The 22,422-nt window shown below is 43.9% G+C and overlaps 7 protein-coding genes across 7 annotated transcripts; 4 read left to right on the plus strand and 3 right to left on the minus strand.

Annotated features, from left to right (window-relative positions):
- Positions 1-26: 26 nt before the first annotated feature.
- On the plus strand, positions 27-1,194 carry Bctad2. Its single transcript, XM_001552963.2, has 3 exons — positions 27-223; positions 276-894; positions 954-1,194. Exons 1-3 carry the CDS (start codon positions 83-85, stop codon positions 1,043-1,045), a joined length of 852 nt encoding a protein of 283 aa, XP_001553013.2. The 5' UTR covers positions 27-82; the 3' UTR covers positions 1,046-1,194.
- Positions 1,195-1,225: 31 nt separating this feature from the next.
- On the minus strand, positions 1,226-2,228 carry BCIN_08g05390 (hypothetical protein). The gene is made up of 4 exons (XM_024694715.1): positions 2,070-2,228; positions 1,988-2,004; positions 1,718-1,923; positions 1,226-1,634 (listed from the first exon to the last, which is right to left on the minus strand). Exons 1-4 carry the CDS (start codon positions 2,127-2,129, stop codon positions 1,348-1,350), a joined length of 570 nt encoding a protein of 189 aa, XP_024550507.1. The 5' UTR covers positions 2,130-2,228; the 3' UTR covers positions 1,226-1,347.
- A 70-nt stretch (positions 2,229-2,298) lies between these two features.
- On the plus strand, positions 2,299-3,814 carry BCIN_08g05400 (hypothetical protein). The gene is made up of 3 exons (XM_001552965.2): positions 2,299-2,677; positions 2,732-2,810; positions 2,862-3,814. Exons 1-3 carry the CDS (start codon positions 2,406-2,408, stop codon positions 3,525-3,527), a joined length of 1,017 nt encoding a protein of 338 aa, XP_001553015.2. The 5' UTR covers positions 2,299-2,405; the 3' UTR covers positions 3,528-3,814.
- A 115-nt stretch (positions 3,815-3,929) lies between these two features.
- Bcski2 lies at positions 3,930-8,241 on the plus strand. The gene is made up of 3 exons (XM_001552966.2): positions 3,930-4,219; positions 4,346-7,301; positions 7,364-8,241. The coding sequence occupies exons 1-3, from the start codon at positions 4,023-4,025 to the stop codon at positions 8,045-8,047; spliced, it is 3,837 nt and encodes a 1,278-aa protein (XP_001553016.1). The 5' UTR covers positions 3,930-4,022; the 3' UTR covers positions 8,048-8,241.
- A 479-nt stretch (positions 8,242-8,720) lies between these two features.
- Positions 8,721-10,802, minus strand: BCIN_08g05420 (hypothetical protein). The gene is made up of 2 exons (XM_001552967.2): positions 9,900-10,802; positions 8,721-9,829 (listed from the first exon to the last, which is right to left on the minus strand). The coding sequence occupies exons 1-2, from the start codon at positions 10,244-10,246 to the stop codon at positions 9,136-9,138; spliced, it is 1,041 nt and encodes a 346-aa protein (XP_001553017.2). The 5' UTR covers positions 10,247-10,802; the 3' UTR covers positions 8,721-9,135.
- A 4,537-nt stretch (positions 10,803-15,339) lies between these two features.
- BCIN_08g05430 (hypothetical protein) lies at positions 15,340-19,208 on the plus strand. Its single transcript, XM_024694716.1, has 2 exons — positions 15,340-16,260; positions 16,416-19,208. The coding sequence occupies exons 1-2, from the start codon at positions 16,175-16,177 to the stop codon at positions 18,457-18,459; spliced, it is 2,130 nt and encodes a 709-aa protein (XP_024550508.1). The 5' UTR covers positions 15,340-16,174; the 3' UTR covers positions 18,460-19,208.
- A 42-nt stretch (positions 19,209-19,250) lies between these two features.
- BCIN_08g05440 (hypothetical protein) lies at positions 19,251-22,422 on the minus strand. Its single transcript, XM_001552972.2, has one exon. It carries the CDS (start codon positions 21,410-21,412, stop codon positions 19,568-19,570), a length of 1,845 nt encoding a protein of 614 aa, XP_001553022.2. The 5' UTR covers positions 21,413-22,422; the 3' UTR covers positions 19,251-19,567.

A 22,422-nucleotide genomic window follows, 5' to 3' on the forward strand; every position in this document is an offset into this window, starting at 1 on the left:
CGGGTTTCTCTTAATTCCTCATCACTGAGAAGCTTTTCTCTACCCACTTGAAGTCAAGAGAGCAAGTGATCAATCCAAAACTATGGAGTCTTCATTGATAAATTCAGATATCATCTCTGATACGAAAGTGCCATCGCAAATAAATCTGCCACCCGATGCAAAATTTATGACTCAAGATGAAATAGACACACACATATTTTTCATGCGTGAAGCTCTTGCCATGGTATTTTATCTAGTCATCTATTCGTTTAGTATCAATTTTGACATATTTGTAGGCAAATCTCGCTTTGAGCACCAATGAGACTCCCGTAGGTTGTGTACTTGTTGATCCGACCCTTAAGAAGGTCGTAGCTAGAGGAATGAATGCCACCAACAGGAGCTATAATGGGACAAGGCATGCAGAGTTTATTGCCATTGATGAACTATTATCTTCGAGCCCCAAGGTTGAACGTGGCGATGTGGATGAAAATAGAAGCGTCAAGAGAAAGAGAGGAGAGAGTGAAATTGAGTGCCACGACGAAAAAGTTGATGAGAGTGAAAATTCAAAACGTAGCTATGGGCCGGAGGATATGAGAAGCCTGGATCTATACGTCACGATAGAACCATGTATAATGTGTGCCTCATTATTGCAACAATTTGGAATACGGAAAGTGTGGTATGGGGCGGTTAATGATAAATTTGGAGGCAATGGTGGAGTTTTGAACATTCATGTTGAGAATGGAAAATTCGATAGTCATGACGTCGCCGAAGACAAAGCGAAAGATGGCAACGATCAGACACTCGACGAAATGAGAACCAAGAAACATGAGGGCGATTATGAGGTTAGTGGCGGATGGTTGCGAGAAGAAGCAATTGTTATTCTAAGGAGATTTTATGTCCAAGAGAATGGAAGGGGTAAATATTCTGATTGTATTTCCACTTGTTGACGACCCAACAAAGCTAATATGCTACAGCGCCCGAGCCCAGAAATAAGAAAGAGAGAGTCTTGAAGTTAGAGGTGGAACCAATAATAGATTCGAGAGTGAAGGTTGATGAAACGGGTTAAATTTGAGATCTTTCGGTCTACTGGGTGGCTTCTAAAGGATAGACGGCGTATGGTTTGGAAACAGTAGACAGTCGATATATACCCCGGGTAGTATATTATGAAAAGACAAGATGATGCATATCACGCGAAAATTCAATATATAAACGTCATCTAAACACTCACACTTTCACAACTCAGACTTACGGCCGAAAAGTTAAGCGCATCATTTCAGTATCCCTATCTACAATCATTCTTTTCGATTTGTTCGATTTCACCTCCAAAACATATTTTCCATAAGCGCCGCTTCATCACCACTCGCACTTCTAGTTTGACAGTTTCTTTCCCGAACTCTCGGCTTCCAACTCCCTCTCGGCTTGTTGGTAGTACTTGGCTGTATCAACTCCATGCTGGTTGTGGTTTACCATGTTAAACCAAGGCATAACATGCATCCAAACTCCTGCATATCTCGAGTTCCTCGATGCAACTCCTTGAATATATGGTGTAGTTGAGCTTTCGCCATATAAAGACTCTCCCTTCTTAACTTTGTTCACCATTTCTCTCATATCCATTTCTTGTTCACGCTTGTTCTCCGTGAAACCGTAGAACCGCACTGTCATTGTAAATTAGCACTCCGAAGGAGTTCAAATAGAGGCGCGGGGGTAGAGCGGGGAAGATATTGATATGAATACATACGTATAGAACGTTGGTAAAACATGAAGAAACCAGCTCCAGCACCAATAACTCCAGATAATCGCATGATTGGAGCAAATCCTCCTTTTCCAACGAGTGAAGGTGAAATTCGTTCCCACAATAACATCAGACCCGGTCCTGCGGTAGCCGTCGCGGCTCCAACCGCATAGTCCGACGGTCTTGCATAGCCAAGTACTCGTTTAATATGTCTGTATCATACTATCAGTATTTCGCCCCCTCTCGCGGTACTACTGGCGGGGTTATAGAACGTACGGGTCACTGTCGATGAGCTTGGGAGCAGTTAGCCGATGTGATTCTTGCGCAAAAGTTCTGCAGCAAAGTGATGAGAACTTACAGGATACTCGGTATTGATTTTCTTTGAAGGCACGAATGGCCTTTGCTCGGTATTCGACATTTTGAAATGTACCAATTGCTTACAATTGGGATTCAGCGCACTGGTGAGGTCAATTCTTGATGGAGGTTCGATATGGAAACGCTAAATTGTGCATGGGCCAGGTCAAGATATTTCTGCCTGACTTAGATTGGTTTTTGCCTCACAATCCGTCGCGTCTTCCCTTATCGTCGACGCGTCTGACCCAACGGACTTTGAATTTCTATGTGAATTTGGGCTATACTTAAATTTTGAGGAAATGAAATTTACTGGACGTTGATTATTGATCCAGATACTTATATGATGGATTCTCCACCACCAAGGCCTCTTCCCACCGAGACGCCCAATGCCGGTGGAAACGAATTCGATGATCTAGATGACCTTTTCGATTACGATGCTGGAGATGCAAATGATCCTTTCAGCGACAATTACGTGGTTCCTGGAAGCAAAGATAAAGAGACAACCAAGAACTCAGAAAGAAATCACAAAAGTGGTGCAGGACTTGGCATTGATGAGGAAATCGAGGTTACCAAGAAGCCTCGGGTTCCTCGAGTAAAACTTGATGAGCACAAGTATGTTCATTATGTCTAGTAGATAGATTTGGAGGTACTAATATGGATTTTAAGACTTTTGTCTTCGGCAGGAATACCAAAATTACGGAAAAAAGCGGCAGATCATTTGAAGTTCAAGGGTAAAGGCCATGAGGTATGTGTAGTAACAATTCTGGATATCAGCTTTAAACTCACAAAAATACAGTACTCAGATGCAGCTCGTCTGCTTGCATTTTACCAGCTCTGGCTCGATGATCTATTTCCGAAAGCTAAATTTGCTGACGCATTAACTATGGTTGAAAAGTTGGGTCACAAAAAAATGATACAATCTGCGAGAATGGACTGGATTAATGAGGGGAAACCTAAGTCATCGGTCCACGAAGATTCCCTATTTGATGAACCAGAATTACCTCCACGCGAAGACAATGAACGAGAGAAAACAGCCTCGAGGATAGCACCAATATTCGAAAGTGCAGCGAGCGAAAGACCTAGAACACCAGTTCCAAATCAAGATCCAGACTTCAATGATATGTATGATGCTACTCCGAAGAATGCGCGACAAAACCCAGCTGTACAATCTACTTCAATTTTTGGTGGCGGTAATGATAATATATTTGGTCCCTCGAAAGTTATCACAGCCGGGGATGATGGGCCGCCAGACGATGATCTAGAGGCATTACTTGCAGAAGCTGAACAGGAAGGGGGCGATGACGAAATGTTAGATGATGATCTCGAAGCATTGCTTGCCGCAGATAACGACAATGCACCTCCTAGTCGACCTGAGAAACAAGATACAGGAAAATCTACACAAGCGGAAGAAGACGATTTGGATGCTATGGAAGCTATGATGGATATGGATGGGGGATGGTAAACAGGTTGCGGCTGGCGTTAGGGTTTACAATGGCAGAATTATGAGGCGTTGAGGAGAACTATTTCGTATGAAACTTTTTCATTCAGAATCGTATTCCAAAGAGAATACTCTCCGTAGTACAAGCAACCTACTAAACAACACGATTTATATGATGTCAATTGAAGTGATTGGCAATGGTGGGTCTAATGTGGTGAGCAATTGGCTATGCCATTGAGCCGATCAAGTTAAATTGAATTGAATGTCAAACATAACAAAGATTGTAAAACTCGTCTTCTTTGAATTCGTCAAGGAATTGCTCAAAATCTGTGAATTCCCAAGTGATAATAAGTTTGTAACCCCATCATTCAGCTTTTGTCGCTGGTGCAGAGCGGAGCCCAAGAACCCCACCCCCACCATAATTTTGTAAAGCACGTACTGTACCTGAGAAGCTGCATCTTCAGGAGCTACCTACTTACACAGCACTTCCAAGCTTTGTGGAAGATCTGTCAGTCAACCATGGCAGAGGGTCTAGTCGCAGCTTTAGATGATCTTCATCTCGAAACACAGGATGACTGGATTGACAGCATACTCGATGAGCAACGTCCAACAAAACGCATCAAGCAAAATCGCGACGAGCTTCAACAGGAGCTTGAACAGAAGTACCTAACACCATCAACCACATTTTCTACAGAATGGTTAAATAGGCTTCAACAGTAAGTCTTATTTTTCCTTCACCATTTCCATACTGGGGCCCTAGTGCATTTGTGTGCTTGACAAGATGCGCGAGATTTATAGTATGGGCAGCTTCTTGGGCAATACTAACATCTATTCTTATTCAGGCGCTGGGACTCACCAGCAAATTATACAGACCTTTTTCAACTAGCTCCAACCCAGACACGTACAATCACACGGTTCACTAGAGAGGGTTTGGAAGGGCGGGTTACAGGTTACAAGGAAGTTACAGTACCAGCAAACAGCGCAACTGCTAAGAACTCTACGTCTTTTATGAGAAAACCAGCAAATAAGGCAGATTTTGTCAGAGGTGCAGCAGGTTTCTTTCCATTCGCACCCGGAGGATTAGATGCTGTAGTGGCTGCGGCTGCTCTGGATGAAGAGGTCGATAAAAACGATAATACAGGACCTGAAAAAAAGAGCCTGGAAAGAATCATAAACTTTGGTGGCGAGGATGGGCTATTAAGCGTACCACCGGGATTTGCTAGGGGCCTAAAGTTTGAGAAGAAGGGAGGAGTCGATGAGAAAGAGGCTGAAGACGTGAAGAATGTCCTAGAGGAAGAACCAGCCGAGGAAGTGTCTGGAAATGGAGCAGATGGTGCCATGAAGGATGAAGCTTCTTCGGAAAGCTCAGACGAAGAAGAAGATGATATTGATTCAATGTTGCCAGTCGAGTATCCGGCACTGGAGCCCCATGGTACACTAGCAGCCTCAAGCGCAAAGAGAAGTGGGAAAGAATGGGCACATATGGTTGATGTCAAGAGAGACATTCCAAATTTCAGAGAATTAGTTCCTGACATGGCAAGAGATTGGCCTTTCGAACTGGATACTTTTCAAAAGGAAGCAGTTTATCATTTGGAAAGCGGGGATTCAGTCTTTGTTGCTGCTCATACTTCGGCAGGTAAAACAGTAGTAGCAGAATATGCTATTGCTCTTGCCGCTAAGCATATGACCAAGGCAATTTATACATCTCCGATCAAAGCATTAAGTAATCAGAAATTCCGAGATTTCCGACAAGTTTTCGACGAAGTTGGTATTCTTACGGGAGATGTGCAGATCAACCCTGAGGCGAGCTGTCTTATCATGACCACGGAGATTTTAAGAAGTATGCTTTACAGGGGCGCTGATTTAATCAGAGATGTGGAATTTGTTATTTTCGATGAAGTGCATTACGTTAATGATTTAGAGAGAGGAGTGGTTTGGGAAGAAGTTATCATCATGTTACCAGAACATGTAACATTAATTCTGCTGTCCGCAACTGTTCCCAACACCTACGAATTTGCATCCTGGGTTGGAAGAACTAAAAAGAAAGATATCTATGTCATCTCAACCCCGAAGAGACCGGTTCCACTAGAACATTACCTTTGGGCAGATAAAGGCATGCACAAGATCGTGGATGCAGAAAAGAAGTTCATCGAGAAGGGCTGGAAGTCCGCAAACGATGCACTATCTGGAAGAGATAAAGTAAAGGCTCTCCCTCCACCGGAATCCTCAAATGCTCGTGGAGGAGGAAATCAAAGAGGTAGAGGTCAAGGTCAGAATGGGCGCGGCGGTGCACAACGTGGAGGTGGTCAACAACGTGGAGGGGCACAACGTGGAGGTGGTCGTGGTGGTAGCGGACCACCTCGTGCTAGTCATAACCCAGGACATATGGGACGTGGTGGTAGACCTGGAGGCCGAACAACAGCTGCTCAAGACAAGACATTGTGGGTACATCTAGTTCAATTTCTCAAAAAAGAAAACCTACTTCCAGCATGCATTTTCGTCTTTTCCAAAAAGAGATGCGAAGAAAATGCAGATGCATTGAGTAATCAAGACTTCTGTACGGCGACTGAAAAGAGTGCGATACACATGACAATTGAAAAATCAATTGCTCGACTGAAGCCAGAGGACCGACAACTACCACAAATCATTCGATTACGAGATCTACTTGGAAGAGGTATTGCTGTTCACCATGGTGGTCTTCTACCTATTGTGAAGGAAATCGTTGAGATGCTATTCGCACAAACCTTGGTTAAAGTGCTTTTCGCCACGGAAACATTTGCCATGGGATTGAATTTGCCAACCAGAACAGTTGTCTTCTCCGGATATCGCAAGCACGATGGGCAATCTTTCCGTGATTTATTGCCTGGAGAGTATACTCAAATGGCTGGTAGAGCAGGTCGTCGTGGATTAGATACTGTAGGGTCGGTCATAATTGTTGCACCAGGAGGGGGTGAAGCGCCACCCGTTACTGAGCTTCGACAAATGATCCTTGGAGAACCGTCAAAGCTTCGCTCCCAATTTAGATTGACGTACAACATGATACTTAACCTCTTGCGAGTTGAGGCATTGAAAATCGAGGAGATGATTAAAAGAAGTTTTAGTGAACATGCTACCCAACAACTTCTACCAGAGCACGAAAAGGCAGTCAAATTGTCCGAAGCAGACCTAGCTAAGATCACCAGAGAACCTTGCGATATTTGTGAACAAGATTTAGATAATTGCCATGAAGCAACTCAGACTTACAAGCAACTTACTCGCGATGTTCATATTGGATCACTAGCAACTGCTATTGGTCGTCGAATGTTCGTCAAAGGTCGATTGGTAGTTTATCACAAGGATGGTGTTCGCACACCCGGTATTCTTGTTCGTGACGGTGCTACAGATGTGAATGGCCTATCTGTCCATATTCTCGAAATCAGAACAAGACGAGATCAATGGGATACAACTGATTTGTTGCCATTTCTACCCAAGTTCCGAGGAACATTCACTAAACTTCCAAATCTCAAGAAGCACATTTCTACCAAGACTTGCTATGTTTCTGTTGATGATTTGGAGTGCGTCACTAACACAATTTTGAAGGGGGTAGTTCCTGAAATATATAAAGGCGGTGAACTTTATGAGAGCGCTAAACAGATTCTTTTCAATTTGTGTTCATCATGGGAAAGTGATATATGGGATGAATTGGACTGGTCTAAGATCAAGGTTCTCCAATTGAGGGAAAACCTTGTAAAGCGTGCGGAACAAGCTACCATCGCCCAAGAAGCTAATTGCTTGAAATGTCCCTCATTTTTGAAACATGTAGGTTTCCCTTCAAGTCTTTGGTTGCATCATACAACATCTACTAATAAATTTACCCTCAGTTCGCAATGTGTCATGATCAATGGCTAATTCAAGCCAACATCATTCAACTTCGCCAACTTATGTCTGACAACAATCTTCAACTATTACCCGACTACGAACAACGAATCCAAGTCCTCAAAGATCTAGACTTTATCGATGACGCCTCTCGCGTTCAACTCAAGGGAAAGGTCGCTTGCGAGATACACTCCGCAGATGAATTAATCCTCACAGAACTGATTCTTGACAACGTACTCTCGGCGTACACGCCAGAGGAAATTGTCTCTCTTCTTAGTGCCTTTATTTTCCAAGAAAAAACAACTGTTGTCCCAACTCTTCCTAGCTCCTTAGAATCCGGAAAAATCAAAATCCTCGAACTCTCAAAGAAGATCACAGACATGCAAATATTACATCAAGTCATTCAACCAACATCTGAATCCAATGATTTTGAAGCTCATCCTGAGCGTTTTGGACTCATGGAAGTCGTATATGAATGGGCGCGTGGAATGAGTTTCAAGAATATTACAATGCTGACGGATGTACTTGAAGGTACTATTGTGAGAGTCATCACGAGATTAGATGAAACCTGTAGGGAGGTCAGAAATGCGGCTAGGATTATTGGTGATCCTGAGTTGTTTCAAAAAATGCAAACCTGTCAAGAGATCATCAAAAGGGATATTACAGCCGTGGCTAGTTTGTACATGTAGACGGTGGGTTTATGGTTATGGATGAGTTAAACTATCGTGAGAATACCAGAGCATTGCCTGTATGTTACTATACCTATGGACTTATGAAGTAATGAGGAAATGAAGAAATATATTTTGATCATTCTGTTGATTCTAGACGCATGCATGGCGCACAATTGGAGTTTAGATCTGGATTATCAGATTCGGACGAAACAAAAATTTCCGGGGTGAATACTATGCATTGGAAAAGTTTTGTTGCATATCTCATTATTCAATATTCTGATAGGGGCATGGGAGGAGGCTCGAATGTATGGAATGGAGAACTTATATTCGAGTTTTCTACGGCGTTTATGTTTCTTGTGTTTCATCAGATGTATATTTTTATTGCCATTGCATATTGGTATGGTAGTTCAAAACCGGCAGTGTTATCTCTCGGAACGCAAGTACTTCAGGACCGAACCAAATCTTGATATGACAACCTTTCACCCACTTTCATGTATGTATTGGCGGTCGGAGATGGAATTTTCCTTATAAGTAACCTTTGGTCTCTTTTTCAGATTGCAGGTGAATCTGTTATGTTATTATATCTTCTCTAGGTATGTTTTATAGACACTCTTGATATCTATCCGTGTATGCTACTGTCAGTGGTACTCATTTCATGTATGATATGACGGGGTTTATTTTCAAGTCTGATGTATATATTAAATTGGTAAATTCTTAGTCCATCACACTAAGTACATCTAATCGAAGAGTTTGTTTATGAATTCATATATTCATTCTGCCCCCCCTATTCATATCCATATCATGTGATGAATATGAGAATGGCCATGTATCCGAATGAACGGAAATCATGATGTACAAAACTTTCAGCGCACGCCGGTGTTTTTCTTCCTTTGTAACCTTTCCAGTTTCTAATGCATTCCCCGTACCAGGCCTTTCCAATTCTTGTCCCCAAACTCCATCTTTGCATTTGCAAAGAAATTGAATTCCCTATGATCCCTTGTAGTTCATGCATGCCATGCTAGTATTCCATCCCGTATTCGTCGTTTTTCCAGTCCAATTGCCCCCTCCTAAAACCCGGTACGTAATCATGAATATTCTCTGAATTATCATTCATTCCCTAATAACCCCCAGTTATCTATCGCTTTCCCCTCCATAACCAAATCGTTGACTCCTTCGATCTTTCCTCCCACCCCCTCTAAATCCAATACCTCAACCCGCTTCATCCACGTTTCTGGCCATATCAGATAAACCCCATGAATATCTCTCATGTGAGCTTGCCACTCTTCGTCAAACAGCGTTTCGCGGTTATAGCACGGCACTTGTTCGCCAGTAGCTTGGGATAATGACTTGCAATAGTCGAGGATAGCGAAACCTTCCGAGGGAGTGATGACGGTCCATTCGAATTTGGTACGGAGAGCGTGAGAGCGAAGCGAGGAGAAGGGATCGCTGATGGCGTGTGTTGAAGAACCTTGGGCTAGGGAACGATAGTTGGAGAGGGCTGAGGTACTGCTTGGACTTGGGATTGTAGAGTAGGATAACCCGCTGGTACTGGATGGAGATCGATGAGAGGGGTATGTATCGTAGCTTGAGGTTGAAGTTGTTAAGGGTCGTTGAGCTATACTTGTATAGTGAGATGGTGAGGTAGTGAGGGATGCTGGGGAGTAGGTTGAATAAGAAGGCGTATGCGATGAGTATGTGAGCTGGGGATGTTCATCCTCCAGAGGTGTTATGTTGCCATGTGATGAGTAATGTGACGTAGACCCTGATCTTTCATGTGAAGATTTGTGAGTTGGTACTTCTCTATACGATTGGTTAGCAAATGATGTACAATTATCAAGGGGGGAAAGTCCCCCAAAATAGAAAATCTTACAATTTTCCTCTTCCACTAGCAGCCTCCGCTATCGTCAAATTAAGTCCTTCATTTTTGATATGCACGGAAACATGTTTCCTCAATTTTGCAGCTGTATCCGTTTCTTTCATACAAAAGCCACAAACACTTTCACATTTCGCTATCCTCAATACACCCGTCGTATTCCAAGGAGGATGTGTGTGACCTCTACTACATGTAGTTGGTGGAAGGGAGCTTTCCCTATCCATTCTTCTTGGCAACGAACTCTCTCGTTCGGTTCTTCTCGACTGATGACTAACTGAAGGCTTTATATCGTGTCCTTGACTATGACTATGGCGAAAAATTCGAGTGTGGATCGTGGTCACCATTTAGACGCTTTGATATGAAAATGTGAATATAATTTGGAATATGAATCGAAGAATTGTTGTGAACTTGTTTCCCGAAAAACGCTAGTAGGCCGTGGTGTACGATGTAGTGATCTGACGATGCTGAAGAATGTGATGCTGAAGAAAAAGCAAATAAAATCCCGAGAATGCTTTGATGAGAAATGACAAATTTTCCGAGTTCGATATATTATGGGAATTCGATTCTTTGAATATTGCTTGAGCAATGCAAATTCCAAGCGAGCGATGAATGAAGTTGAAGTTTAATTTACTTAATGTGGTCGAACTCCCGACACTCGTTTCATATAAAAAGTTGCCAACGTAGATATGAATGAAACACCAACAGGAAAAGCATCCATTCTTATAAAAATGTGAAGTCTTCAAATTCAAAGTCAATAAATAACGATAGGGAGAAAGTAATAAGCTTAAGAAGATCTTCAAGAATGATCGGTGGGGATAAGTAGATTATTATTATATTGCAGCTGGTATTACTGTTAATATTGTTTATTTTATTTTCTCGAATGACATTAATGCTTCCTTCAAAAAGGTACAGATGTCACTTCATAGTCATAGGACGCCAGGGACGGTATGGTACATTTGCTTAGCTTAGTAGGTATTAGGTTGTGGTTGCGGTTACGGTTTGTGCACATACGATGCGGCGATAGTGTTAGGCAGTCTCGAAATCGAAATCGAAGTTACTCGATTGGGAAATAATCGCGAAGTTTGAATTGGGTGTGAACCGGTTTCAAAAGTTGCGATTGGTTGAAGGGGGCTCGAGATGGGGTCACAAATGTAAGACTAGTGAGCACTTTTGGTGCGAGCGAAGCGAGGAAGCTTGGATGGAAGGACATTTAGGCCGAGCCGCACACGTGGGATGGCATGGCAGCGTGGGATTTCAAGCGATGCGTACCCAGGTGTAGTTGGTACCAGTCAGTGTCCTGTGAGTGGAACTGAAGCGGACATGCGCGGGTACAAAGATGAAAAGTGCCAGAGACTAAGATCGAGATGCGAGACCGAAATGTTAAAAAAGTGGAGTGATTGTACGAATGGATGGGATGTTTGCGAGTCTAATCGGCATTAGTTTTGGGTGTGGGGTCCCATGCTGTTGGAATATGGAAAGTTTGCGAAAAAAAGAAAGAACATTGGAAGACGGGTAGGCTAAAGGTATTAGTTTCTCATGGTTCATCTGATTAGTTGATGTATGACTGAGGTTTTGATACCCAGGTAGCCCGCAGACTATTTTGATATTGTAACAGTTGGAAGCATCAATACAACACATGCCGTGGACATCCAAGCAAGCAATGCCGTCACAGGTGACAGCACGAGACTTCTTACTACATGGCAACAATTCATTCGTATTCAGGAGCGGATGGGTCTGGGAAAGCGTTTTTGCAGTGCTTGATAACGGTCTACGGAGTAACGAACCCCCGCGGAAATAGACAAGGAAAATCTTCCTCTTTCCGGGGAGAGATATTCTGTCGATATAAAGTTCACATGAGGTAAGCTGTGACGAAGCAAATCAAGCAAGGCAAGGGGGCAAGGGGGCAAGGGGGTAACGAGGGATAACGAGCATGATAGCAGAATTCACCACGGTGTAAGTCAACATACGTTAAATGAACTTCAATAAGGTTTACACACCCCGGCATGGATTATTGCAAGTAAGGGTATACGAGCTACCTACGGATTCCCTTCCTAGGTATCCAGCAGGGCGACCATGTGAGATGACAGATGATCGCCGGGAAGGAAGATGAGATGAGAATGCTGCCACGAATCCATGATTCACTCAAAAGAGTAGAAAGTCACGAAACTAATGTCTATGGCCATTCGATAGTTCATTGGATAGGATTAACCAAGGGTTGTTTATCCATGGGCATACTCGAAAGAGCCAAGAGTGCAAACGACTAATCAGCAATTCACGTATTGAAGAGTGGTATCGACATTTGAAACAATGATGAGGAGAGACACCGAACATAGATTGAAAAGAAAGCTTTCGCCGATTAATCCTTTTCTAGAATAACGGTTAGAAGGCCGAGGCCACACCACCCGGGGTCAATTAAAGATAACATGGCTAAAGTCCCAGACTCCGAATTTTAGGCGGACCATGATTATCCCAACCGTGGCACTGGAACACTGAAAGTCCATTCCATTTCCATATTTCCATATTTCCATACTTCCTATGAATTCCCACCGGGATCTCTACCCAAGAACCGCGCACCAAACACCAAAAGTCATACAGCATGCAATGCCTAGCTAGGTGTATTTGGATGCACAAATAGCCTGAATACGATTGACTACGGAGATCGAGATGGGATGAGGCTTGCGAGAAACACACATCAAGATGCTACTGTGTCCACGTCAACATTGACGTCCGAAAGTTTATCAATGGTTAGGACTATGTCAACCCATGTCTTGTGCAACTGTCGTCGACAAATCGCATCTTCACATGGAGGTTTGGGGGGAAGTTGAACAAACAGACAGATGTACGATGGCACGCTACGGCACAATCTAATGCATGTCATAATGTCAGAGTGGCTAGTTGGATGTCATTGGACGAGTAGTGAAGAACGGCTGACTTTTTAGTCTTGAAAGTCCTTGACAGTGCTGACAACTACAAGCCCTTGCGGCTTATCGTTCCAACTATCGCCCGTCACTATCACTGTCACTAATAAGTATCGCTACAGCAGAGCGGATTTAGAAGGTGGGACACATTGACGTCCGAAATTTAGAGTTTTCTGCCACCAAACATAGGCGGGAAGGGGTGTACGTTGATTGATTGAAAGCTTCTTCTACATTCTCCTTTTCACCAGAAGAGTTAATGCTGGGTTTTCACATTCTCCGGCCCTTCTGATTCGCAGCAAGACTGGTTGATAAGCTAGTTCCATGTGGGCGAAAAAAGCGATGTGCCCAATCACACCAACAGATTCATATATTGAAAACATTTATATTGCCAAAGGATTTCTGATGATATCACTTTGCCTAGTGTATTGAAATATAAGACATAGAAAGTATATTATATGAAGGCTTCTGGATACACACATTCGATTTCCGTAGTAGAATGATTGCTTTTTCGAATTGATATCGAAATTTGAAAAGAGTGCATGTTTTGGAGTCCCAATCTTTCCGTTCCGAACCCAGATACAATTTCCCAGCTTCCTCCCCCCCCTCACAATTTCACAGCAATCTCGCAAAACAAAGATGTCAGAATACGGACGGCACTTCAATCGTGGAGGCACGGGACGGGAGGGTACACATCTCGCTCACATCTCCACAAGCCAAATGGAGAGAAGAGACGCCGGCACACTTAAAACACACTGGGGGGGACGGAAGATGCGATTCGATGATTCTTCGTGGTAGCTACAGGTCCTGACATCAGATCAATAAGCAACATAACCAATGATTCCCAAACCCTTTACTACATAAACTCGCCATTCGTCGCCACCACACATGCATCTTGAGACTCGGAATGTGATGATCGCTATTCGAAATTGTTGCTACATAAAGTGGCTGTATGCTTGCTGAAGAGCGGTATAGTTAATGAGACACTCTCGTCGCGACTTGCTTTTTGGACGATTCGTGAAGCCTTTCGCAGCTCACAGGCGAAGGAATTAGCATGGGGTCTAGAATTCGGGGAGCTTTGCTTTGTGCTGCAGATTAAAATGCCTCGGTGTTTGTTTTGACTGGTACAATGTCAGATCTTATCTTACTCCTCGCCGTTCTGTTGCATCATTCTATGGTCTATCTACGCAATGGTGGTAAGTGCAATGGATCGAGGCTCTTTGGATTGAGAGAAATGTCTGTCTACAACGTGTGATTTTGTTTTCGCATGGGCATCGTAGTGAAGGAAATTACAACCTGGGGAGCTTTTCTCCGACTTTGATTATAGGGGTAAGAAAATGATGCTATTCTAGTCTTTGGGCTTTCTCTATGCTCCTCATAACGTTACATGTCGGGGAGCAACGTTTGAGTTCCTGGGTATTTCTCCAACCTTTCCCCATATCCTTACCCCTTCATTTCATTCCGCACGATTCACACAAGTCCATCTCGCAGCCAGTTTGCCTTCAATCTACATCTAAACGAATCCCATCTCATGATTCGTCTCCTTCGATATGCATGCTGACAGTCAGCCCTAATCGTTCAGGCCATCAGCATCAGCATCAGCACATTCTCTCAGCCCTGTGAAAGATTAAATAACCCGCCATACCGAAGCTTTTCCATAACCACAGCTTACGGTATTATCCTCCCGCGTTTTCTAGACTCATTTTAGATAGCGTAGCAGGTCACAGCTAGGTCAAGCAAGATGATGTGGTGCTTACGGTAGTTTTGTGATGCCGGGAGTGGAGTGGGAGAGCAATATTTCGGTGGCCTATGAATGAGCATATGTTCAACGCCAAAAGAATGAGAAATATCGTCGACGGATGTTTCCTAGATACTGTTTTCTTCTCTCCAAGTTATGTCTCCAGGTTCGAGACAGAACCCCATGAATCGTGTGTAAGAATTATTGGACTTGTGCTTGAGCTACGATGGAAGAGGTCAACCGTCTATTGCCCAGCCAGCACTTTCATTGGCTGCAACACAGATCAACGGGCTGTAGTAATTGGTGCTTGTGAGAAGATCTCCACAGGGTTCAGGCTTGGAGTCGTAAGGTTTAGGGGACAGGGAAATAGCCATTGTCTGGCCATTCCTCCTTTTGACCTGGACGAATGGTATGCAGTATGGATGGTTGAGGAGAGGGGAGGGGAGGGGAGGCAATGGGAGGAGGGAGGAGGGAGGAGGGAGGAGGGAGAAAGGCACGAGAGGGGAGAAATAGAATGCAAATGGAGATAGACGATGAAGAATCGAAAGAATGAAGCAAGTAGGAGGACGTACTAGACTGCAGACGACAGACTATAATCGTACGTCAAAGGTTCCCTAGTCTCCTGAATGGACACAGGATCGTGCGGTATGATTGGTTCTAAGGGGAAGGTGCCGAGGTTCTAATAATTTTATCGGTATAGCTGCATGTATAGCTGCATATTTCCTCTCGATACCTAGTAGCTTCCCTCAACCCACCACACCTCGATCCTTCCATCCATTCCTTCGACTCTATTCTTACATTTCGTTGCAGGGCAGCATATCGCAGCTCTGGTAGTCAGGTTACCCAGTACTTTTGCTTGCCTTCCTTGGAACAATTTGGTGATTCCTTCTACTCGTCATACTATACACCAGAAAGGGGATTCTCATTATCATTGGCGAGTCTAGAGAAATCTCGAGATTCCCGAGTGAATGATATTCCCCTTCATCTCACACTCTCACGCATCCTCCAGCGCCTGCGTAGACTGCACTCATCTAATACACATATACAGACAATCTGCATCTCAAGGTCTCAGAGGCTCAAAGGCTCAAAGGCTCAAAGGCTCAAAGTCTCAAAGTCTCAAAGTCTCAAAGTCTCAAAGTCTCAAAGTCTCAAACAATAACTACCTACCTACTTGATATAATTCATGACCAACTCACCGAAATCGTACAACCTCGTGTTGCGTGTTCTTGTGTTATAAATTCTGCCTATTAATTCATTTTATTCCAGTCATTGGAGATATCTTTAACAATCCTCAGACAATCTTCACTCTGATCTTTGAATTGCTCTGATCTTCCTGATCTTCCTGATCTGATCTGATTTTACCATTTTTAATTTATCCTTGTGCAATTCTCACTCTCACACCCACACACACACCCTCTCCCTCTCCCTCTCCCTCTCTCTCCTTAACCGCCCATTCTTGATTCTGTTATTTGACCATAAGACGAAGAAACCTCCGAATTAATCCTGGACATATTCCGACCTGTTGCATTGCGGCGCTGTTTGGAATCGCAAGGGGGATAAAGTATTCTTAGAAAAATATTTCCCAAAGAAATGCAGACAAACCTTCGATCATAACAGTCATGGCAGATGCGACGGAGACTGGAAATAGAGTGAGGCAGCGTCGTGCAAGTCGTCCAAAAGTAAAGACAGGATGTAATAACTGCAAGTAAGTTCCTTGGGAGGTTTCTTTTCTTTTTCCATACTATTTTAGCAATTCTGGGGTTTCCGTGTGGAATTTCCCCGCGTCCTACACTATGCGGTGATGGTGGTAGCAAGACAATCAATCTTTGGCTAATTCACGGAACTTTCTTCTTTTATTAGGAATCGAAGAGTGAAATGCGATGAAACGAGACCTGAATGTACAAAATGTGTGAGATCGGGGAGACGATGTGATGGTTACCCGGCGTACAATCCGAGAAACAGAAATGCCAATAATACTCTACCAATTGCTCCTCGACCGAGCAATGCTGGGTTGGAATCGCATTCAACACCAGCCAACAACACCATAATAACAACGACTTTACCTGGTTCGACAGCACTCATTCCCAGGAAAACGTCACGCATCATCAGTAAATCGAGATCTATCGGCCCATTGTCACCTACCACACCATCAGCCATCACTTCCATCGAAATTGATTCCGAGATATTTCGACCACCCACTCTCGGTCTTCCATTCGACGCAAAGGAAGGCCAATACTTCCAAGTCTTCCGCACCCATACGGCCAGCGAATTATCTGGATTCTTTGATTCAGAATTCTGGACGCGTAGTGTTCTTCAAGAATCGCATTCTGAAGCATCTATACGTCATGCCGTTGTGGCTCTTGGAGCTCTCTACAAAACATTGGAAAAGGTCGCAGAATCACCTCCGACCTCTCCTACGCCTTCTTCAAATCAAGGTCCTTCGAGCAACGATTCCGCGCCTACTCATTGGAGTTTCGCTTGGGAACAGTATGGAAAAGCAGTTACGCGCATGCGCCAGAGTATTTCGAATAATGAAGTTCAATCTCAACGAACGGTTTTAATATCTAGTGTTTTGTTCACTTGTTTCCAATCGTTTGTGGGGGATCACAAGGCTGCTATTAGACAAGTACAAGTAGGCCTAGGAGTGATGGAGAAACAACGCAGGGAAAGAAAGAAATCATACATCCAGCGCGAAGACGACATTGTGGAAGAAGAGTTGGGGCAAATGTTTACACGCATGGCTATTCAAGCCAAATCATACGATATGGCGTTTCATTTTCCAGCTCCATGGGTTATCCGTCTCTCTACCAATCCAAGTATCGCTAATCCCGTAGCATCACAATCCGGACCGCCCTCTCCTTCAACAACTAGCTCTCCAACGAATCTCGATTGGAGACATCACGTTTCTCGAGATCCTAGCTTGGCAAATCCACCCAGTCCATCCGATAGTTCCACTGGCACAACCGCCTCAATCGAAGCACCCATTCCTGAAAGCTTTCCAAGTATTCAAGAGGCAAGATTGGTACTCGATGCTTTATGTGAAAGAATCATGAGATATAATGAGGAACTAGTAGGTTTCTATACCGTGTCCAATAACATTCTTCCTGCCTCTATAAAATCCAACGGATACGGTTTCGGTCGTTCCCTCGAACAATGGCAAATGACATTCGCTCCTATTCTTGCCAAACGCCGTGCGCCTGGCACTTCAAATATCGAGAGAGCCGGTATCATCGTTCTTCAAATGACATGTGTCATGACACGAATTCTGGTCTTTACTGCATTTTCCGCCAACGAAATGGATTTTGATCAGTTTCTTCCCAAATTCACGGAGATCAACGAATTGGCCAAGGAACTGATCGTAGATGAAGAATTAGCGTTGGCACAAGCAAGATGTGGAGCGGCTTGTAAGCATGTCAATTCTAGTCCGGGAATTAAGAGAGGAATGAGAACGCCATTTGGTGTTAAGGTTACGAGCTCTTCTTCCAGTCCTGGTCCTGATGGAAATCATTCGCATGAAACTTATTCGCATATTAAACCCTCCTTTGCACTTGATCTTGGTATCATTCCCCCGTTATTCGTCGTGGCGACGAAATCAAGAGATAGAAGATTGAGAAGAGAAGCGATTAGTCTTTTGACGTCGAGTCATAGGAGAGAAGGAATGTGGGATTCGAGACTTTGTGCGGGAGTTGGAAATTGGATTATGAATGTCGAGGAAGAGGGGTTGGATCCATATGTTAAGGGAGAGGAATCGGAAAAGCAATTGGTGCCGGATGAGAAGAGGGTGATGGTTATGGAGATGTGGTTTAATCTCGAGAGGAGGTGGGCGATGTTGAGGTGTGGGACTAGGGGGGCGAAGAAGGGAGATTATGATGCCAGGGCGAGGGAAACACCGGTTTCCTGGTAGGGCGTGCTGCGGTTTGGAAGACTTGAGAAATCAAGGTTTGGACGGGGATCGGAGAAAGAAGTCAAGGAGTGGCGGTTGTATGATAGTGTACATACATGCTTTTCCAAGGCGTCTGGTATGGGTTGGATTGGGTGGGATGGGATGGGATAGGATCGAATGTATTTGGAACTTGGGGTTGGGGGATGAATGAACAGAAATGCATAGCAGGGAAATACATTTATTTAATTGGTATGGTAGGATTAGGATTTTGTCCCTCGGGGGCGGATGAGGGGGGGGAGTATTAATGAATGGATGGATGAGTATTCATGTCCATATTTATATTGATAGCTACCTATCTAGATAAATAAATCATAGTTGAAGAAGTACAATGAAACAGGAGGAGGCAATCTTGTGTTGGTTAGGTATTAGATTGGGAGATGGGTAGGTTTGTAGGTGGGGGGAGGGGAGGTTGGAGACGCACTAAAATGGATGGATGGATGCATGCATGGATTTGGGCATGGTGGATGGGCATGGTATGGTATGGTATGGTATGGTATGGAATAATATATCGGGGTTAGCTGGGGGTTGGTTGGATGTGTAGGTGCATGGTTGGCAGGTTGGTTGGATGGATGGATGGATAGTAATATAATATAATTTAAGTTGAGTTGAGTTGAGTTGTAGTTTGATTGATTGAATAAATATTTAGTTGTAATAGTTCTATAAAATAAATAAATAAATAAATAAATAAATAAATAAGTCTTGTAATATCACATATGCATTGTGTATTGTGGATGAGGAAAGGGTTTTATAGGTGGGTAGGTAGTTAGGTAGGTAGGTGTATTTGATTGATGGAATAACGTTTCAACTTTATTTCTTTTATTCGTTCTTTTCGTTTTTTCTTCTTCTTCATTGATAATACATAGTATAGTTATCGCCATTTCATGCATATGCCATGGTGCCAGATGCCAGATGCTAGTCCCCAATTCCGATTCCGATTCCGATTCCAATCTTTTCGTATATATCTTTCTATCCTTTTTAGATAACCATAGCCATAACCGCCTTTGATAAAATGCAAGTAAAAAAAAAGAGAGAGAGAGAGAAAACTTTGCAAAAATAAAAAATAAACTCATCAATCATCAGAGTATTCCGTCATCCTCCTCCTCTCCTCTTTATCCGCATCCGAATCTCTCCTCCCCATTTCACTTTCCACACAACTTCCTCTCCTTTCCCTCTCCTCTTTCTCTCTCTTCTTGAGCACCTGCGGACTCTCTTCTCTCCTCACGGGCGGATCCGGCACCGCGGGCTTCCCAATCTTGCGCGGACTATTGGCGATATTTTTTTCGCGCTTGCGGAGACGATCAAATTTTGTGCGGGCGTGAAAGAGGGCGTCTGTGATTTTGCGGTGGTTGCCGGTTCTGCGGGCGGCTTCTTGGAGAGCGGTTTTGCCGGCTTTGTTTTCGAGGAAGAAGAGTTCGTGGGTGGTGTTTTTGTGAGCGAGGATTTGCGAGATGGTTTTGGGGGTGGAGAAGAGGGCGGCGTGGTGGAGGATGGAGTTTCCTTCGCGGGTGAGGAGAGTGAGGGTACGGGTTTTGAGGAGGAGGTAGGTTATGAGACGGTCGCTGTTGATGGGGATGTTGTGGAGAGATTTGCGGAGAGCGAGGTGGAGCGGGGTTTCGCCGAGGGGTTGGGAGCGGATGTGGAAATTGGTGGGGGGCATGGCGTCTCCGATTAGCTCGATAATCTGGCAGCCTGAGATGGTGTTGCCGTGGTTTTCGATGAGGTGGTGGAGGGTGGGGAGGGGGAATTGAATGGAGCAGGGGGCTTGGAGGTCGAGGAGGTGGCGGATTACGAGGGGATGTTCGTCTTTGATGCTGTCTGAGAGGACTTGTTTGAATTTTTGGAAGGCGGTGTCTTTGTAATTGCACTTGAGATAGATTTCTTGGAAGAGACCGGATCGGCGATGGTCAATAGCTAGATCGAGAGGAGTGGAACCGATTTGATCTCCGTCGTCGAGGTTTGCTCCAGCTGCTATTAGGGTTTTGGAGAGAGATAATGATTTGTGACATATCGCGAGATGGATGGGAGCCATGTGTCGATCGTTCAGTAAAGAGATGAATCCTGGCCGACTAGACATTTGAGACACAAGGAAATTTCCTATTTCATGATGCCCGTAACGGCAAGCCCAATGAAGGAGAGTATCATTATTGCCTGCCGCACCCGTTGATAGTATTTGAAAAACATTGACTCCATTTTCCAAGAACTTTTTAATAACTGGAAGTGCTTCAGCTGTTCTTGTAGCTAGAAATATCGGCGGGTGTCCTGATCCATTGGCATTGTAGTTAAGATCTCCACCTCGTGCTTTCACAGCGTCAATGATCGGTATCAAAGCCCCTATCTTATACCTAACCAATGCATAAACCAACACTGATTGATTCGTCGAGTTGATAGCCAAAACGTCTGCACCACCTTGAAGTAAAAACTCAATCAATCCATGTTGTTCTGCCGCGACAGCGGAGTGTAAGACTGTATTCCCTGCCCAGTCACGTGAGTTGATATCGAGACCTTTGGTAATGAACATCTTCAAAAGTTTTTCATGACCAGCTGCGGCTAAGAGATGTAACCAAGTAGCACCGTTTCTTTCTCTTCCTCCAAAACGAGTTTGTGCCCATCCCAGCGATCGATTGTTGAAATAATCCATTACATATTCGGATTCCCAATGAGGAGCACACGCCCATAAACGTCGTTGAGAAACATAGCTGCGACCTCGACTGTACACCCATATTGACCTTGCTCTAGGTTCCGGTTCATTGTCTATAGCGGGACGAAAGTGACGACGGAAAGCTTTTTGATAGAGAAGGAATGTTAGGATTTTCGCATGGCGTTTGGAGGTCTGGATCAAGGCGTTGAGTGGAGCTCTCCGAAGGTGGTCGCCAATACACTGGATTAGCTCTGGTGGAAGCTGATTGATGTCCATGGTTCAAGGAGGTTTTGTGAAAGTATTGATGAAAGGGTATTGACACAGGGCAGTAGAATGCTGCATCAAGACTCGATTTGATGGATATGTTAAATTAATCCTCGATATCAAAGCAAGATTGTTCAAGTACGGTTCTATTTTCAGTGCTTTGCCGTATTGCTTTTTATGTCCATAGTCCGACGCGGACCACTTGGGTTGAAGGTTGAGGGACGATGATTTAGATGTCAGGTGAGCGAGGTATGTTTGGGTAGAAAGGTCAAAGTTTGCCCCTGACTCGGAGTAGTGATTAAGTTGAAGAAAAAGCAAGTTCAAGTCGATACTCAGATGCGTTGAATGTTCATGTGAGGTCGACAATCAGATGTTTTGGGTGTTCAATTTTAGATTCGATAATCGATAATCGAACACTGTTTTATATTAGGCGTGGTTTGGGGGAGGAGGGAGGAGGGAGGGTTTCAATATATAAGAATCAACGACCAATTGACCGGAGACGAGGTGTATATCAATCAAGAAGGAAGTAGGTATGGTTGGAGTGAAGTCGGTGTAAAGAGAGAAATCGAATGAGGCTGGACATCTATCAAATCGATGTAACTCTCGTAGATATTGAAGAACTGGAGACCAAGAGTTGTTACAACAAGGCTTGTCCCGTAAAGAATGATTGATTCACTTTGTATTTGGAACTTTGCATCTGTATTTGGCTCGAGCATACGGCGCGGTAATCAATTTCTAGAGCATAACAAACGATGTTTGATCTCTCGATATAACTTAACAATTCTTGCCCGTCCCTTTCGTGCGAAGCATCCGTACAATGAAATGTTCTTTTGGTAGGGTTGGGCTAATCAGTCAAGTATGGATCAAGGTCAGGTTGTCGGTATACGTTTTGGATGTAGGTACAGTAGAAGAACAACACATTTCAGCCGAAGGATACCGAATCCGAGAATCTTCTTCTCATTTGAATGGTACATGGTGCGTACTAGACATGTATGTAGGTAATATATATGGAATCCGTGTTC

This window comes from Botrytis cinerea, chromosome 8 (assembly GCF_000143535.2).
Source record: "Botrytis cinerea B05.10 chromosome 8, complete sequence".
Taxonomy (NCBI): domain Eukaryota; kingdom Fungi; phylum Ascomycota; class Leotiomycetes; order Helotiales; family Sclerotiniaceae; genus Botrytis; species Botrytis cinerea.